Genomic DNA, 19,006 nt, shown 5'->3' on the forward strand with positions numbered 1-19,006 from the left:
TCTCAAACTTCTGAGCTCAGGTGATCCGCCCACCTCAGCCTCCCAAAGTGCTGGGATTATAGGCGTGAGCCACGGCGCCTGGCCAGGTCTTCTTCCTTCTGTCTAGGCAGTGTGACCCAGTGCTGACTTGAACTTGAACAAGTTTACTGAAGAATTCAACGCTAGCCCTGCTTTGAAGCTGGCGTGTCTGACCAGACCAGGCTGGAGGGCAGTGGGCAAGATGGTGGGGAGGGAGTGAGGCAGGGCATCAACAGAAGACTGGAACCAGGGTTAGACTGAATGAAAGGAACCTCTCGTCTTCATCCCTTCACTCCAAGGCCAGCAAAGAGAAAACTCCGTGCCATTCCCTTGATCCCAGGAGGCCTCACCACAGGGCTTTTGCGTAGGCTTTCCCATTTGAAATGCTTTTCCTTCTGTGTAGGCAGTGTGACCCAGAGCTGGCTTGAACTGGAACTAAGTTTACTGAAGAACTCAACACTAGCCCTGCTCTGAAGCTGGTGTGCCTGACCATCTGGAATGCTCTTCCTTCTTTTCTTCAGCTGGTTAATTTGTATTTGTCTTTCGATCTCAGCACAACTTCATTTCCAGGATGTCCTCCTGCTCCCTAAATCAAATCCCTATTATACGCCCACACCACCAGATACAATTCTACCTAGCACTATGACAGCTTCAGTCTCACATTTATTTCTGTAATTATTTGGTCAATATTTGTCTCCTTCAATGCACTGTAAGCTCCTTAAGGGCAGGGGCCTCCCACATCAAAAACACTGCCTAGCTAACAGAAAGTGCTCACTGACCATTTGTTGAATGAATGAAGGAGAGAAGTTGAAGTTACTGGACTAGATCCTAGTGCTTATTTCATATTGACCACTGAATCAAAAATGTGGCCGGGGCAATGGCTCATGCCTATAATTCCAGCACTTTGGGAAGCTGAGGCAAGTGGATCAGCTGAGGTCGGGGAGTTTGAAACCAGCCTGGCCGACATGGCGAAACCCATCTCTACTAAAAATACAAAAATGAGCTGGGTGTGGTGGCGCACACCTGCTGTCCCAGCTACTTGGGAGGCTGAAGCAGGAGAATCACTTGAACCTGGCAGGCAGAAGTTGCAGTGAGCTAAGATTGCACCACTGCACTCCAGCTTGGGCAACAGAGCAAGACTCTGTTAAAAAAAAAAAAATTGTTTGTTGCGTCCCCCACAAGTTAACTAAGGAAGCAAAGAGAGGAGAGAGAGAGAGGCTCCGCACCTTCTCCTCCATATTTCCAAGAGCTCTCACATGTATTCCAGGCCACTAAGCCTCTCATCTGACGAAAAGGGAGTTGAGGCAGAGGTAAGGTGCTCATCCCAGAGGACACATGAGAGGCAGTTGGTGGGGCTTCCAGGTTCAACAGTGAATTCTGCTTCAAAGTCAGTGTATGGCTTGGGGTGGAGGTAGGTAGAGGGAACATAAATGGCCTAGAACTTCTCAATGTCACCTCCTCCTAGAAGCCTTCCCTGATCTTCCCCCTATTACACTCACATTGTTCTCTGCCTCTCAGAACTTACTATGATTTGTAGCTAGATTTTTTTTTTTTTCATGATCTCAGCTCACTGCAATCTCTGCCTCCCGGGTTCAAGCAGTCCTCCTGCCTCAGCCTCCCAAATTGCTGGGATTACAGGTGCCTGCCACCACGCCCGGCTAATTTTTGTATTTTTAGTAGAGACGGGGTTTCACCATGTTGGCTGCCAGGCTAGTCTCAAACCCCCACCTTGTGGGGGTGATCCATCCACCTTGGCCTCCCAAAGTGCTGGGATTACAGGCGTGGGCCACAGTGCCCAGGCTTTTTTTTTTTTTTTTAAGTGTTACTTGTTGCAAATTTTCTGTCTCCACTGCTGGCCTGGAAGCCTGTGAGTTCCGGGATCACATCTACTTGTTCACTCTTTTTTTTTTTTTTGAGACTGAGTCTCGCTCTGTCCCCCAGGCTGGAGTGCAGTGGTACAATCTCGGCTCACTGCAAGTTCCACCTCCCAGGTTCACGCCATTCGCCTGCCTCAGCCTCCTGAGTAGCTGGGACTACAGGCACCCACCACCACGCCCGGCTAATTTTTTGAATTTTTGTAGAGACAGGGTTTCACCGTGTTAGCTAGAATGGTCTCGATCTCCTGACCTCGTGATCCACCCGCCTTGGCCTCCCAAAGTGCTGGGATTACAGGCATGAGCCACCACGCCCGGCCTACTTGTTTACTCTTATAGCCCAATGTTTAACACAGGGCCCTGCTCATAGTAGATGCTTGATAAATATTTGTTGAATAAATGAATGAATGAATACATTAATGGCTTAATGGATAACTTATGAGAAGGTTGGCAAGGCCAGCTAGGAGAAGGACAATGGCTGGGGTCAAAGGAAGGGCAAGGGCAGCCCAAGGGCAAAAAGCCCAAGCCTTTTGATCTACTGCTTTTTAAGGGGCTTCTAAGAAACGCTTTGCGTTCCTAAAATGGGTGACAGGACTATGCATGCCCAGGAGCTGGAATCTCTGCCATACACCAAGGGCTCCTGGGTCCTTGTGGCAACAAGGGTATGGTTGGTTGTAGGATGGGGAGAGGGGATTCTTGGAAGCTCAGCATCTGTAGCAACTTGGCAAATGTGGACAGCAAGTACTCAACCATTGAGGAGATAGGGTAAGGTGGCCCAAGCTCCTGCTTCTCTCCCTGGGCTCTGAAACTCCTCCAGGCTCCTGACTTCTAACTGGGAGGCCTGGCCCACAGCCTATCCCACTCTGCTCAGACCAACTGAAGGTCTTTCTGCTGAAGTTTCCCTCCCCTTCAGCCCGCAGGGGGTTCCTGTCTCAGCAGGAATTCATACCAGATTGAAATAAGCAGCTGGGGCTGCTTGGATGGGAGGGGGTGTGGTGGAGAGCTGTGATCAAAGGCTCAGTGTGTGAGGGGAAGGGAAGGAAGAGAGCGGGGTGGTGGTGGGTGGTGGGTGGGGGTTGTGTGTGCTGGCTTGCCCACAAGCACAAAAAAGTGAGAGAAGAGACAGAGGCTCAGAGAAAAAGATGAGATAAAAGAAAAAGAGAGATAAAGAGTAACAGAGAAAGAGGCAGAAAAAGACAACAGGCACAGAGAGATATACAGAGACAGAGGCAAAGAAAGAGATGCAGTGAGGCTGAGAACAGACAGGAAAGCAGAAATAGTGACAGACAGAGAAACATAGAGGCTGCGGATAGAAGAACACAAGGCGCTAGGAAATGGTGAAAGGAGAAACAGAAAAGAGGTCCAGGAAAAGGACAGGGAGGCAGAGATAGAGAAGGAGAAAGAGACGAAGCGTCCTATGTAGTCACTCACTCCACATTAATTGAGCACTTATGCCATGGCAGGCACAGTGGGCGGCACAGATCAATGCAAGTAGACAGATGAAAGGGACTGAAGCTGAGGTGCAGCAATCAAGACCGAAGCTAAGACAGAGATGGAGAAGAGAGGGAGAGGCAGAGATTGCAAAGCGAGATAGAGACTGAGGGAAGGACCCAGAGGTAAGAGAAAGTGGCAAAGACAGAAACTCAAGAAAAAGGGGCAGAGACACAGAGACCCCACAGACAGAGAGGGCAGGACAAGTAGGGGCAGAGGACAGTGGGAGGAGCAGCCAAATGAGGGAGGCCTGCTCCATGCCCCACCCAGTCCTTCCTCAGTCCCACCTCCAGCTGTGCTGCCTCCACTCTCCCCAGGCTCCAATCAGCCTTGGCTCTGGAGGCTCTGGAGGAGGTGCTGACTGCAGACGGCCTCCTCCGGTCAAATGTTTTTCTGCCTGAGCCCCAGGTCAGAATGGAGCCCAGCTCAACTCAGAGGAGGGAGTTAGGCAGTACATGGGCATAGAAAGCCTCGCTTTCACCCAGAGACCAGCTTAAGACCACCTTTGGTTCCACAGTGCCCTCAGGGGATAGGAAAAGGTGCCGGTCGTGGGGAGGAGGGAAGGAGCAAGCATGTGAATTGAGCTTCCTGAACAGTCAGGGCAGTCGCCTCTTCCTTCTGGGGTCTGTGTGCCAGCCCCCCACACACCAAGACCTCCCTGGGATCTCAAACTGAGGGAGAAGCCATTTGTAGCAAATGCTGAGCCCTCCCCCATCTCCTCCCATATCATCCCTGAGAAAATGCCGCAGAGAAGAGGGTGGGCTGGAGAATCAGTCACCTACCCGCTGGTGCCGGGTCTCTGGGCCTGAGAGAAACGCCAGTCCGTGTTGGGCGGGGCTTGCTGTGGAGAAAACAGAGGGAGAGGGGCTGAGTACCTGTGAGAAATTAGAATGTCACCCGAGCCCCTAGGGATGGGCCAGGAGAGGAGGGGAGCGGGCACAGAGAAGAAAACGGGCTAAGAGGGGGCAGGGGTGGACTCATCTCCAAAGACAAAATACACCTCAGGTCTCAGAGGTCTGAGGTACCAGAAACCAAGAGATAAATCACATTTCATCTGATCACACTGAGCAAGCTCAGACTCCTTTCCTAGAGAAATGGCCCCTTCCTCCCTGCCCCCAGAGTCAGAACTCCTGAGCCAAAATTCAAGGACTGAAGGCATCTTCTGCGGAACTGGGGGAAGAGGTGCAGAGAAATCCCCCTAAAGTGGCAGAGGAGGCTTTTCAATGATAATTCCACCAGCCCTAGAATGAGTTTATTCAACTCCTCAGCTGCGAACAAAGCATCCTCTGCAGCAAGATGGCTGCTGCTCCTGGTAACCCTTTTGGTGCCAGGTTGTGCAGTGACACATTCACAGGGACACCTTCTCCGGGTCCTTGGCTCGCAAGGATCTCTTCCCACAGCTAAAGACATTATTAATTTGGGAGTCATGCCAGATTGGGCATTTGCATGGCATCCAAGTCCCGGGACACTTCTCACCCCTGGAACTCTGTGCCAGACAATGGTCTGTGACTAAGGAGAAGAGAACAAGGCTGCTCTGTCTGAGACGGAGAAAAATGGAAGGGATGCAGGGGGGAGGGATCCAGTTCCCATAACCTCCAAGCAGGGCCAACTAAGTCTCCAGGGCTCCCAAGGGGCTGATTTGTAGCCATCTCTCACATAGCTGAAGGTGTGGGGCTCTGGCCAGCCACTTCATTCCTCAGTCCCTTCTGGTCTTTCCAGGGGATGTGTTATCCCATCACACAATCTCATGGAGCACTCCTAGAGCCATCTCCTCACTGGTTCTGGGGTGGGCTGGTAATTAATACTCATACTTGCTCCCAGAAGTGCAGAGTGTGAGTATCTCAGATTACTCCAGGGAGAAGGAAGCTCCAGAACTGCCAGCGGCTCACTCTAAGGCCCACAGGTAGCAGTGATATGAGCAGAACCCAGAAACCTAGCATTCCAGGTACATCGGGAGTCACCAGCACCATTCTAGGGCTGCCATGGAGAAGGGCACAAGGATAGCCAGCCCTCAGCCACTGTATTCTTAGACGCAGCAGAATCTACATGGAAATGCAATAATTGTGGTAGGAGGAAAGGGAGCTAGGGGAAACTCAACCTACGTAAGGATAACTGGCCAAGTTTGCGCTGTGGGAACTGCTCAGAAATAAGGAGCCGCAGAAGACTTTCCCCACAGGTAAGGTCCTAAAAGGTAGGAACCCCACCCTTGCCCCATCCCAGCAGAAGCAAAATCCCAGCAGAGCCAACTCCCCTCTCCTGTCCTCAAGCTTTTAAAGTTCCAAGTGCCAAGAAATTAAAAACACAAATTCTGGAGTTAGATAGGGGTTAGAATCTCTCTTACTTGCTCTGTGAACTTGAGCAAGTCAGTTGACCTTTTTGAAGCTGTTATAAGAGAGGCATGTTAGTACCTAGCCAACAGCAATGGTGGGAAGAGCGAATGAGATGAGATGCTCAAAAGAGTTATATAGTAAGTTTCTCTCAATCAGTTATCAAAATCACCTGGGGGTGTTTCACACTACAGTTCTATTCCCTAGGGGCAGAGTTAGGCATAGATATATTTTGAATAAACGCTCCTAGAGTTGGGGAAACTTGTGTTTTTTACTACTGTAGTTTCCTCACACATAAGGGCACCCTGGCATCCGGCAGAGCCTACAGCTTTCCATCTGCCAGAGGAGAGAGGACTTGTTACAGTCTCAGATAGCTTGGTCACCTCCAAATCTCTGACCCTAGATCTCTGGGCACATTGTGATCACGACGGCGCCAAAAGCCTGTATCTCTGGGCGTTGAGAGCCAGGGCGCTCCAGGCTTCCACTTCCTGCGGGAGGAAGCGGCCGCTCTTGCCACTGGAGTCCCAGGCCTGCTGTCCTATAGAGGCTCACTCACTCGCCCAAGGCCGAGCCCTGCGCCTCGGGCCACTGGGCAGCTCTGCCTGTCCGTCCGCTGGAGGCTTCTGGGTTGAGAGGTCGCCACCCTTGAGACGGAGCCCCGGGACCATCCGGATCTCTGGCCCAAGGGTCGTAGAGTCCCGCCCGCCTGACACTTTGAGCGCGGAGTCGCTCCAGCACTCCTGGCCCCGCGCCTAGCTCAGGCCGCCCCCAGACGACCCAGCCCAGCCCGGGGCCCAGGTGGGAGAGGTGAGAGGAGGCTCCGGAGTCCTCGCCTGGTCCTGGGCGGCCGCGATCTGGGACCCTCACTAAGGCGCGCACAATCTGCTACGAGTACCCCTGAGCCAGGCGGAGGGAACGGTCTCAGAGGGAGAACTGCGAGTGGGCCGGGACAGGCCTGTGAACCTGGCCGCGAGCGAGTGGCAGTGAAAGCTGGTATTCGTGTAAGCGCAAGTGCGAGGGGTGTGTGCGTGCGTCCGCGCATGTGTTGGCGGGGCGTGGCGAGCCCGTGCACCGTGCGTGGGCCGTGGGGGTGGCCTGCAGGGAGGATACGCATGAGCCCCGCGCGCACACTTAAGTCCTGCAGACAGATGTGGTTGGGTGATGCGGGAATAGGGAGGGTAACAGCGAAGTCACAGATGCTGGGGGCTGGGGAGAAATCGAAGAGGAAACCTCAAGACCGGCGAAGCGTGCGGGAGCCAGCGCCTAGGAGGCTGGCTGCATGGGTGGATCTGTGACTGCCTCCTCCCGGGACCCCCGACACCCACGGAAATCGCCCGAAATTCACCGGAAGCTCGACGGGGGCCCCAGCCTTTTCTGAGTGTGGGGTGGGGGTCGGTCCCACCTCCCCTCGATCACAGTCGCCACCACCCCCGGTGCTCGGAGCCCCATCCCTTAATCGGCCACTCCTCTGGTTCCGCGCCAACGGTCCAATGATCCCGAGAATCGGGTGGAGCGCAGCCAGCGGCCGAGCCGCCCGGAGAGGAGTGGATGCCAGTTCAGTCCCTTATGAGGACGGGCGGCTTCTCTAGTACCGCCCCCAGGGGTCGCCCGGGGCGGCGCCGAGCCCCTCACCTGGCTCGGCTCCCGCAGTGTATTAGAGCGGGACCGGATGGCGTCAGGCTCCAGCGCCAGAGCTGTGGGCTGCTGAACGCTGAGGGGTCTTAGAAAAGTGAAGTCACTGCCATCCGAGGCCGGTGAAAAGCACGTCCTGTAGCAGTGGCTCTGAGAGTCTGTGGGCCGCAGCGTCACCTCCATGTACTTGAGCGTGCCGTCCGAGCTCACTTGCAGGTTGGGGCTGGACTGCTTATAGAAGTCCCGGGAGGGTGAGTCCTGGCGCCTGCAGCACTGCCCTCCACCCCCGTCCCTGTCTGCGTTCCCCTGAAGGCACTTAGCTGACAGAAAGGTGAAGGTGACTAGGGATAAGAGACTGACGGTCGCTAGAGCCACAATGAGGTAAAGCGTAAGGTCTGAACGCTCAGGAGGGTGTTTGAGAAAGTCACTGGATTTGGGAATTTCCTCAGGGTCCTCATCCTCCAGAACCAGCAGCACTGTGGCTGTGGAGGAAAGTGAAGGGTCACCATTGTCCCTCACCAGGACCACCACCTGCTGGGTGTCAGAGTCATCCTCCAGTAAGGCCCGGGCTGTGCGCACCTCACCAGTGTGTGTAGACACGAGGAAGAGTCCTGGGGCTGTGGACTGTGGCAACAGTGAGTAGGAGAGCCACGCATTGTGGCCTGCATCAGCATCCACGGCTGTCACCTTGGTGACCAAGGAGCCAGGAGGAGCAGAGCGAGGGAGACGCTGGGGGGCTGAGTGTTCCCAGCCTGGCCGTGGGTGCAGCACAGCTGGGGCATTATCATTCTCATCCAGGACGAACACATGCAGAGATGTGTTGGCATGCAATGGGGGAGAGCCGGAGTCTCGAACCCCCACCACAATCTGCAGCATCTGTAGCAATTCATAGTCAAAGGTACGCTGGGCAAACACTCGTCCATCCTCTGGGTTGACATACACGAAAGAGGAGGCTGGGGCTCCCTGAATCTGATTTCCTACAATGGAGTAGGTGAGGCGGGCATTATCCCCAGTGTCTGGATCTGAGGCAGCCACAGTGCAGAGAAGGGAGCCTGGAGGCCGGTTTTCTAGGATGTAAGCAGTGTAAAGCTGCTGGTTGAAGTGGGGTGCATTGTCATTAACATCTGAAATGTTGAGCCTGATGGTGAGATGTTTGTGCAGGGGAGGTGAACCAGCATCGCTGGCCAGCAGCTCGATGGTATAGTGGGATGTGGCCTCCCGGTCCAAAGGCTGGCTGGTTAGCAGCGAGTAGTGGTTCTCAGAAGGCTTAATCTGAAATGGCAGGTCCGGAGAGATATCAAGGCTCACTTCACCATTTCTACCTGAGTCTCGGTCTCGCACATTAAACAACCCCACTACTGTGCCTACTGGTGTGCTCTCTAGGACAGGGTTGGCCAAAGAGGCCAATAGCACTTCTGGAGCATTGTCATTGACATCCCCCACATCCACTTGAATCACACAGTGGCCCTCCATGGCAGGCTGTCCCTGGTCACGGGCTCTTGCATGAATTTCATAGAAACTTGACTCCTCAAAGTCTATGGGACCCAATACATGGATTGCCCCACTGCTAGGGTCTAGGCCAAAGAGGTTCCTCACTGCCTCAGATGTGTGGTCTCCAAAAGAATAGTCTAGTTGGCCGTTGGTGCCCTCGTCTGGATCAGTGGCATTGAGGCGGAGCAGCAGAGTACCAATGGGTGCATTCTCTGGGATTCCCACACGTAGAACTGAGGATTGGAAGGTTGGAGCGTTATCATTGATGTCCAGCACGACGACAGAGATAAGGGTGGTCCCTGAGCGGGCTGGGGTCCCTCCATCCACAGCAGTAAGCACCAGCTGATGTCTTGTCTGGGCTTCACGATCCAGCTGCTGCTCTAGCACCAGCTCTGGGAATGGTTTCCCATCTTTTAGGGTCTTCACATTCAGAGAGAAGTGGCTGTTGGGGCTTAGAGTGTAAAAGCTCACGGTATTGGTGCCCACATCCGGATCCTGGGCACTGTCCAATGGGAATCGTGCCCCAGGTGCTGCTGATTCTGAGATGCGCATCTCTCGCTCATGGGTAGCAAAGCTAGGAGAGTTGTCATTGAGATCCAGGATCTCTACTTCTACACGGATTAGCTCCAGGGGGTGTTCAGTCACCACCTGCACTGGCAGCAGGCAACTGGTGCTGGCTCCACATAGGCTTTCTCGGTCAATCTTCTGATTCACTGCCAGGGCACCACTCATCAAGCTCAGGGAAAAATAGCGCCCATTCTCCTCAGAGCCCAACTGCAGCCGCCGGCTCAACAGATCTGTCATCTTTAAGCCCAGATCCTGAGCAACATTCCCCACCAGCGTCCCCGGCTCAGACTCCTCCACCACTGAGTAACGAAGCTGCCCAGACACCCAGCCCCAGCAGCACAAGGACAACATGCACAGCACTTGCCATTTCCCAGCGAGCTGTGGGGGTGTCTTGTGCCCCATGACCCAGAAGTCCCTTCGTGGAGAGTAAGTCTGTGCTGTCCTGTCTCCAAGGTAGACCCAGGGCTTGGAATGCAGCAGCTGAAGTCTCTTATGTCTCCTTCTAGCCTCTTAATAACTGCTCGGAGCTTTGCCTGCCTGCAGCAGTTCTTCTTAGTCACCGGGTGGCGGGGGTGGGCGGTGGGGAGGGGAGCTGAATTTGAGTGGAGCTGGGGAGCTGGAGGAGGAGAGGCGGGCTGGAAGAGCAGATCTCCCACCTCAACTCTGAGTCTGATTGGCCAAAAAGTCTATGTGTTCTCAACCAATTATGAAGTCTCCTCAAGCCTGGAAACCTTGGGAACACACGCTGCAAATCTGTGTCACAGAAGCTTCCTACCTCCCCACTCATTTCGTGCTGCAGGTTGATTCAGCCCCCTTGGCAGCAAAGTTTGACAGCTCAGATGGTGCTCAACAGGGAAGACAAAGTGATACAAAACTCCTCAGCGTTCTGTCCCAGCAACTTCCTGCATGACTTCAGAAGCTTCCACCACTTTGCTTGAACCAGCAAAATCTTGTCCTTCTGGAAGAGGCAAAGCCCATGTATTCTCCCTCCCTCCCCCATCCTGCTGAATGCTGCTAAGGTGAGAGAAAAGATTAGTAAGAACCTTGTAAAGTCTTGCCCTAACTCTCCAGCAATGCTTTGAGGAACTCTCAATGTCAGCTGACATGGGACTTAGCTTTTCTGACACCCCAGACCCCAAATGTGGAATGAGTGTTACAGTTTTTGGGTAGGGGAACATTTCTGGGGCTGAATCAGGTCACCCAGGACAGTGGTCAGAGGCCAAGCATGGATGGCCTCTAGGTTTCATGGTTTCACCAAATTCAGGAGAACTTAACTTAAAGATACACAGGGTGGCTGTTTCTATGAATCAGCCAACTGTAAACCAGTTTTCTGTCATAAGTGATTTCACTCACTGCTTTTTTCCAAAGGTGATGACCAGCCTGCCCCAACCTTCCAATTTACTGCATCTAGTTCAAATCCCCAGTAGGGACTTTATCCGAGTCCTAAGATCCAGACCAAAAGATCTGTGCTACCAACCACTCTGATGTGTGTCTCTCTATTCCTTTAGTTCTCTCCTCTTTCTGCTGTATGCTATGTTTCAGATAGAGAGGTCCCTTCACAGTGTACTAGATACTGTGAGACAAAGATTTTATTTCCCCTCAATCCCTTGGGAAATGGTAACCTAGAGTTAAGGTACTTCAGAATCTGATCCCCTCTTTCAGGAAGAGTAGAGAAAACAGCCACCTTTGTCCAAGTGACTGCCTGGTGCACTATACCCTGTGCACTGTAGCCTTCTGTGCTCCCACATTCCATCAGCATGCTTCCACAACAGCCTGGCTCTTGATCACCAATTACTTTCATTTCTGACTCAGATATAGGCATGACCCACCCCCAGTGCTAAATTGCGACAACTCTAGTTAATTCATAAAACAGTTACAAAGCACAGCGTCTACCACATAGTTACCTCTCACAAAAATGGTGACATCACTATGGGCTCTTACTGAGAGGCCAGTACTCTTTAGGACATGGCCTAGCCACATGCCTGGATCAGAATAACTCTCAAGCATTGGTTGAGCCTGCAAAGGTCTCACCTCTAGCCCATAGAGAAGATCAGAGGGTGGGCAGCTTGGGCGAACAGGTTCCCCTGCCATAGGTGCACTGGGTGACTTCACCATCATGAAGCTATCACTCCGAGTGGGTGCAGAAGCCAAGGGTGTACAGCCGTGAGAGTGGCCTCCCACATCAACAAACTTGATAGGGTCATCTGACCCTAGCTGGATTCGGAGGATCCCATTGGAAGGGGGAAGCCCTTCCCTCCTTCGAGATCTGGTGAGACAAGCACAGGTGCCCGCAGGAAAGCAGGTCACTCCGCAGGCTGCCCCACGAAGGCACTTAGAGAGTAGTGCCACGAATGAGCCAAAGGAGACAAAGCAAATCGCCACTAGGGACACAGCCAAGTAGAGAGTTAGACGAGATTCTCCTTCCCTTGGAGCTGAAGATTCTCGAAGATCTGGGACAACTGGATGTGTGTCTTCCTCTAAGGACACTAAGAGAGTAACAGAGGTAGAGAGTGGTGGACTACCACTATCCTTTACCACAATGACCAGCTTCTGTGGTGGGAGGTCAGCTGGGATGGGAACAGCCGTCCGCACCTCCCCAGCATATCGAGAGACTGCAAACAGGCTGGGGTCTGGGGCCTCCAGGAGCTGATAGGAAACCCAAGCATTGTAACCTGAATCCAGGTCCACAGCAGTCACCTTTGTGATTAGGTGGCCAGCACCAACTGATGGAGGCAGTGCTTGGGGACATAAGGAACCAGGCCGGGCCCGAGGACGGAGCACAGCTGGGGCATTGTCATTGAGGTCCAGCACAAATAGACGAACTGTCACAGTGCTGCTAAGGGGTGGATTGCCCCGATCCCGGGCCTGCACCTCAAACTGCAGTGTCTGGGTTTGCTCATAGTCAAAGGATCGAGTAGCATGAACAGCTCCTGTCTGGGGGTTCAGAGAGATGAAGGAGGAAGCTGACACATCTCGATTCCTGGGCTCCAGGAGCGAGTAGGAGATAAGCGCATTCAAGCCAGAGTCTGGGTCAGAGGCTGCAAGGGAGCAAAGCAGGTCCCCTGGGCGATTGTTCTCAGGAACAAACACCTCATGTGACCTCTGAAAGAAAGAGGGTGGATTATCATTCACATCTGAAATATTGAGAAAAATAGTTCTGTGGGTACTGAGAGGAGGGTTCCCAGCATCAGAAGCAGTGACCATGATGTCATAGCTAGATTTGGCCTCTCTATCTAAGGGTCCAGCAGTCACCAGGGAGAACTGGTTCCTGAAGGCAGACTTGAGGGCAAATGGCAAGTGGTCAGGAATGCGGAGGCTCACATCTCCATTTGACCCTGAGTCTGGATCCTGCACACTGATAAGTGCCACCACAGTGCCAGGTTCTGCACTCTCAGGGAGGGTTCCAAGCTCTGAGGTCACTGTGATGTAAGGGGCATTGTCATTTACATCCAGCAGATCCACTCGAAGGCTGCAATGTTGCTCCATGGCTGGAGAACCCCCATCGCGAGCCCGCACATCAAATTCATAGTAATTCTCACTCTCAAAGTCTAGGGGCCCCAAAAGAGTAAGCTTTCCAGTAGTGGGGTGCAGGCTAAAGAGGTTTCTTACACGATCAGGGGTATGACCACTGAAATAAAAGGTGACGTTACCACTGGGACCCAGGTCCGGGTCGGAGGCATTGAGCTGGATGAGCACCATGCCCGCTGGTGCGCTCTCCAACACACTAATCCTGTAGCTGGATTGCTGGAAGGCTGGGGCGTTGTCGTTTACGTCCAACACGGATACCCGGAGCTCTGCGGTGCCAGATCTCGGCGGGTTCCCTCCATCTACAGCAGTCAGCACCAGGCGGTAGTCCGATTGCTTCTCTCGATCCAAAGGCTTCTCCAGGAGCAGCTCTGGGACCAGGCTGCCGTCGCTGCGCTTCTTCACATCCAGCGCAAAGTGTTCATTGGAGCTCAGCCTATAGCTGCTAATCGAATTGCTCCCCACATCTGCATCCTGAGCCTTTTCCAACGGGAAACGCTGTCCTGGAGGAGCTGCCTCCCCAATTTCCAAGTCCAGCTGCTGCCGCGGAAAACGGGGGGCGTGATCATTCACATCTACGATCTCTACCTCTGCTCGGTACATTTCCAAAGGACCTTCGGTGACAAACTCCAGGGGCACGATGCAGCTGGCACTGAGCCCACACAGTGCCTCTCGGTCGATTGGGTTTTTGATGAGCAGGGCTCCGCTGTCCAAATCCACACGGAAGTGTCTTTGGTTCACCTCTCCAGCGACCTGCAGCCTGCGAGCTGACAGACTGTCCGTATCCAGCAGGAAATCTTGGGCGACATTCCCTACAAAAGTCCCTTCCTGTGACTCCTCTGGGACCGGGTAGCGGATCTGCCCACAAACGTAACCCAGGTGGTAAAAGAGGAACAAAAGGGTAGCCCACCGCCAGATTTCTGTCCAGCTTCTCACCTTGCGGAGCATTGCTGCCGCCCGCTAATTCTCTACTTGCTCTTGAGACGCGGATGAAGCCGACCCGCCCCAAACAGCCACAGCAGCTGGAGACACCTATCTCGCTTTCCCCGCGCCAGCTCTGGCGCGGCTCGGCCGGCGCCGCAAGGGTTACGCGCCGTTTTTGCTGGTGGCGGGGTAGATTTGTCTGCCTTTCACCACCCGATTGGCAGACAGCGGCTCCCGGGCTCAGCCAATAGGCTGAACAGAGAACGTCCCAACAGCAGCAGGGTTAATGCGTCGCAGCATTGAAGGGGAAAAAGCCCACCCTATCCTCCTCGCTCCCCCACCCCCCAAAAAACCCAGCCTATCTTTTCGCCTTCCTCCCGCTCAACGGCATGTTTTTCCACGGGTTGTTACCTCTGTGGGGAGGCAGACAACATATATGGTTTTTCTTTTTTTCCTAACACATCAACTGACCCCGCCCCTTTTCGGCGGGGAAAACAGCCACAGCCTGAGCCCTAGCAACCTGCGGCCCAGTGAGAGGGAGAGTAGCCATTGGAGAGTGGTCACTTTGTTCAAGCCAGTGTTGTCATCAACCAGTATTCTAAATGAGTAGCTTCCGTCTCAGTCTGATTGTATTAGAGCAACTGCTAATTAGAACCACTGCCATATACTCAAAACTCTGCCCTTCTGCAGAATATTCAGAAACAGATCCATCTCTTTGCAGAAAAGGCTTACACATTAATGTAGCCAATTAAATTTATGCAGTGCACGTTTTCATTGTAACAGGAGGCACAGCTGAAACCAAACCTCTCTTATTCAGACATTTGCTAGTGATACACTAGATACACTAAATTACCATTCATTGATTTCAAGGACAGTATGGAAGCTGGGTGGAGGAAGCCAGGAGAGGGAGATGTTTCAAAACAGTAAAGAATCAATGTGTCTGGGAGGTGCTAAGGACCAGATCTCTTTACCTGGCAGAATGTTAATGTTCATAGATTTAATAGCTTCCTTGAATGATTGACATCAGCTACCAACAGCATTGTGCCTACAAATTCCCTTTATTTGACACCAAGGTATTCTGGATATGTTGTTAATTACCAACAAAGACCATTTCAAAAGAGCAAGCTTTCCACTTAGCCCCAGACCTCTTGGAACTGGAGACTTGATCTCACCCCACCCCCACCCTCATCCAGACCTCCCAGCAACCTAGCTACTCCCTTGCACAAGCACAGAAACAGCACACTTCACACTGTAGGTACGTGCAACCTGCAATCTGAGTGGGAAACACACCAGAGCACAGAGAAAGAGAAAAATCTATCTGATCTGGACATGAAATTTCTTAATTCAATGAAGTCCTTACCTAGGTTACACTGGCTGCCAAAAAAAGCAGCAACAACTGGAGTTCTTATCCTTCCCCAATATTTTTCCAAGCCTCAATCTTCAGGAATATCCTTTTGACTATGATGGGAACCAATATTCTGGTGTCAAAGAGAGGAATCTGGCTTTCTGTGTTCTTTTACACACACACACACACACACACACACACACCCCTTTATACCTTCTCCCATGGGAATGATGGAGGTGTAAACCAGCCTGATCTATTAGGTGTATATGTCAGAATTCACTGTCTCTGTGAATGGCACTGTCATCCACCCAGCTGCCTTAGTCAGAATCTAGGGGGATCAACCTTGACTCATCCCTGTCCCTCACTTCCTATATCATGTCAATCAACAAGTCCTGATGATTTTACTGTAGTCATCTCCCTCCATCTGTACTGCCACTGTGCTGGTTCAAGCATTTATCAATCTCTTCAAATATTGCAATAGCTTTCAAACTGATCTCTTTGCCTCCAGTCCCAATGTCCCCAGTCCCTTCACTTATGACTGACAGAATAATCTTTCTAAAACAAACAAACAAACAAAAAACTCATGATATCATAGGTACATCAGTTCAAAATTCTTCAATGACTCTCATCTATATGGAATAAAATAAAAACTCCTTGGCATGGCCTAAAGGTAACTCAGGATCTAACTCCTGCCTACTTGCTTCACCTCATCTCCTACAAAGGCTGTCTGTTTTACACACACTTTTTTTTCTTTTGAGATGGAGTCTCTCTCTGTCGCCCAGGCTGGAGTGCAGTAGCCTGATACCACCTCACTGCAACCTCCGCCTCCCGGGTTCAAGCAATTCTCCTGCCTCAGCCTCCCAAGTAGCTGGAATTACAGACACCGGCAACCACACCTGGCTAATTTTTTGTATTTTTAATAGAGATGGGGTTTCACCATGTTGGCCAGGCTGGTTTCGAACTCCTGACCTCAAGTGATCTGCTCACCTTGGCCTCCCAAAGTGCTAGGATTATAGGCATGAGCCACCGTACCCGGCCACACACACAGTTTAAAGTTCAGCGATAATGAAATACCATAATCACTCTGCATGGAATTTCTTGCAATGGCCCCTCCCTGCCCTGTCCCTTCCCCTCTACTATCTGACAAACTACTACTCAACCTTTAGTTCATAGCTCAAGCATCACCACCTCTATCATTTCTTCCTGGTTTCCCCAGGCTGATTTAGGTGTTTCTTCCCATTTTGTCCCACTGCATCTTATATTATGCAGATCTCCATTTTTTTTTTCTTTTTTCTTGTCTGTCTCATATTGTACTCTGGGAACCAGAATCATATCTTTTTTTTTTTTTTTTTTTTTTTTTTTTTTTTTTTTGGAGTCTTGCTCTGCCGCCCAGGCTGGAGTGCAGGGGCCGGATCTCAGCTCACTGCAAGCTCCGCCTCTCGGGTCTACGCCATTCTCCTGCCTCAGCCTCCCGAGTAGCTGGGACTACAGGCACCCGCCACCTCGCCCGGCTAGTTTTTTGTATTTTTTTGGTAGAGACGGGGTTTCACCGTGTTAGCCAGACTGGTCTTGATCTCCTGACCTCGTGATCCGCCCGTCTTGGCCTCCCAAAGTGCTGGGATTACAGGCTTGAGCCACCGTGCCTGGCCCAGACTGATATATTTTAATTTTTTACAGTATCTGGCACATAGGGATGCTAATAAATGGTGAATATCAGTATTATCATTTTTAGTTCAAAAAATAGTTATTGCTCTGTACAGGGACTTTATATGCATTACTTTTCACTCTCACAACAAGTTTGCAAAGTAGATATTCTCTTTATTTTATAGATGAGGAAACTGGAGTTTAAAGAGATTAAAAGACTTATCTAAAGCTAAACAACTAATATGTACAGTACTATACTTATATTGGCAATTTCACACCAAAACAAGTACCCAATCTGTTTTACTAGAACTAGAGCATCATAAAGCCTTAATCTTACATATCTTTGACTTGACCTTTTTATGCCAGCCATATGATTCTCCCATCTCTAGAATTTTTTTTTTTTTTTTTTTTTGAGATGGAATGAGTTTTGCTCTTGTTGCCCAGGCTGGAATGCAACAGCATGACCTTGGCTCACTGCAACCTCTGCCTCCTGAGTTAAAACGATTCTCCTGCTTCAGCCTCCCAAGTAGCTGGGATTACAGGCACCTGCTACCACACCTGGCTGATTTTTTTTTTTTTTTTTGAGACGGAGTTTCGTTCTTTCACCCAGGCTGGAGTGCAGCGGCGTGATCTCGGCCCACTGCAACCTCCACCATCAAGCGATTCTCCTGCCTCAGCCACCACACCCAGTGAATTTTTGTATTTTTAGTAGAGATGGAGTTTCACCATGTTGGCCAGGCTGGTCTCGAACTCCTGACCTCGTGATCTGCCCGCCTCCGCCTCCCAAAGTGCTGGGATTTCAGGTGTGAGCCACAAGGCCCGGCCTGATTTTTGTATTATTAGTAGGGATGGGGTTTCACCATGTTGGCCAGGCTGGTCTTGAACTCCTGGCCTCAGGTGATCCACTGACCTCGGCCTCCCTGAGTACTGGGAGCCATTACAGGCGTGAGCCACTGAGCCCAGCCTCATCTCTAGATTTTTATTGAGATATAATTCACATACCATACAAATCACATATTTAAAGTGTACAATCTGATGGTTTTCAGTGTATTTACATATACTAAACTGATGCAGTCATCACCACAATCTAATTATACAACAAATTTGTCACATCCCTCCAAATACAACCCAATACCTATTGAACAGCTGTAGATGTTTAAAGAATAGTTGCCCAGGTGCTAGTGGTTTAGGAAGGTTTTTCCCTTAGATGACTGAAATACCATTTTATGTCTTCCTACAGTGATCTTTTAGAGCTATTCTATGTAATACTTTAAGGCTAGGAGACCTTACTATATTTTTTTAAAAATTGGGCCTAGCCCAATAAAGCTGGATCCTGGTTCTGAGAATACCAGAATAACACTTTGCTTCACATATATGCTAAACGATGGATTGGCAGGTTCTAGAGTACTGTTTTTCTTTTTTCTTTCTTTCTTTTTTTTTTTTTTTTTTTTTTTTTTTTGATGGAGTCTCACTCTGTCGCCCAGGCTGGAGTACAGTTGTGTGATCAGGGCTCACTGAAACTTCCGCGTCCTGGGTTCACTGATTCTCCCTCACTGATGCTCCTGCCTCAGCCTCCAGAGTAGCTGGGACTACAGGTGTGTGCCACCACACCCAGCTAATTTTTGCATTTTTAGTAGAGATGGGGTTTCACCATATTGGCCAGGCTGGTTTCAAACTCCTGATCTCATGATCCACCCACCTCAGCCTCCCAAAGTAGTGGTTTTCAAATTTGTCTGCACATTAGGATCAAGTGGGGACCTTCAAAAAATGATGTCTATGTCCCACCCCCAGAGATTGTGCTTTAATTGGTTGGGGTGTGGCCTGGGTTTCAGAATTTTTAAAAGGTCTCTAGGTGATTTTAATGTGCAACAAATTTGAGGACATTGTTCTAGGGAAAATGCCAGTTGTTTTCCAGGCTGACCAGAAGAGTGGCAGCTATTTCTTGCTGGGTTTCATGCTTTCTTAGCCTTTTCTTATGTGCTTCTATTTTGTCATTTTTGGTTGTTCTCATATGTGTATTTCCAAGGTGTGTTTAAGATTTTAGGTGGGTGAAGAACTAATGAAAATAATAATAGTAGCCGGGCGCGGTGGCTCAAGCCTGTAATCCCAGCACTTTGGGAGGCCGAGACGGGCGGATCACGAGGTCAGGAGATCGAGACCATCCTGGC

At 51.0% G+C, this 19,006-nt stretch overlaps 1 protein-coding gene across 7 annotated transcripts in view; it reads right to left on the reverse strand.

The window, feature by feature from the left end:
• Positions 1–19,006, reverse strand: part of LOC105534900 (protocadherin gamma-C4) — a 49,871-nt gene that overhangs the window by 20,900 nt on the left and 9,965 nt on the right. For 3 of the 7 annotated variants that reach the window (XM_011973869.1, XM_011973848.1, XM_011973861.1), the window contains one exon: positions 4,166–4,224. In XM_011973869.1, coding sequence (XP_011829259.1) covers positions 4,166–4,224 — 59 coding nt within the window. Of the gene's footprint in view, positions 1–4,165; positions 4,225–7,342; positions 10,023–11,431; positions 14,045–19,006 lie in introns of those variants that run through there. The other 4 variants (XM_011973841.1, XM_011973874.1, XM_011973857.1 and 1 more) reach the window with 4 other exon arrangements.

Source organism: Mandrillus leucophaeus, unplaced genomic scaffold, assembly GCF_000951045.1.
Source record: "Mandrillus leucophaeus isolate KB7577 unplaced genomic scaffold, Mleu.le_1.0 Scaffold1003, whole genome shotgun sequence".
Taxonomy (NCBI): Eukaryota; Metazoa; Chordata; class Mammalia; order Primates; family Cercopithecidae; genus Mandrillus; species Mandrillus leucophaeus.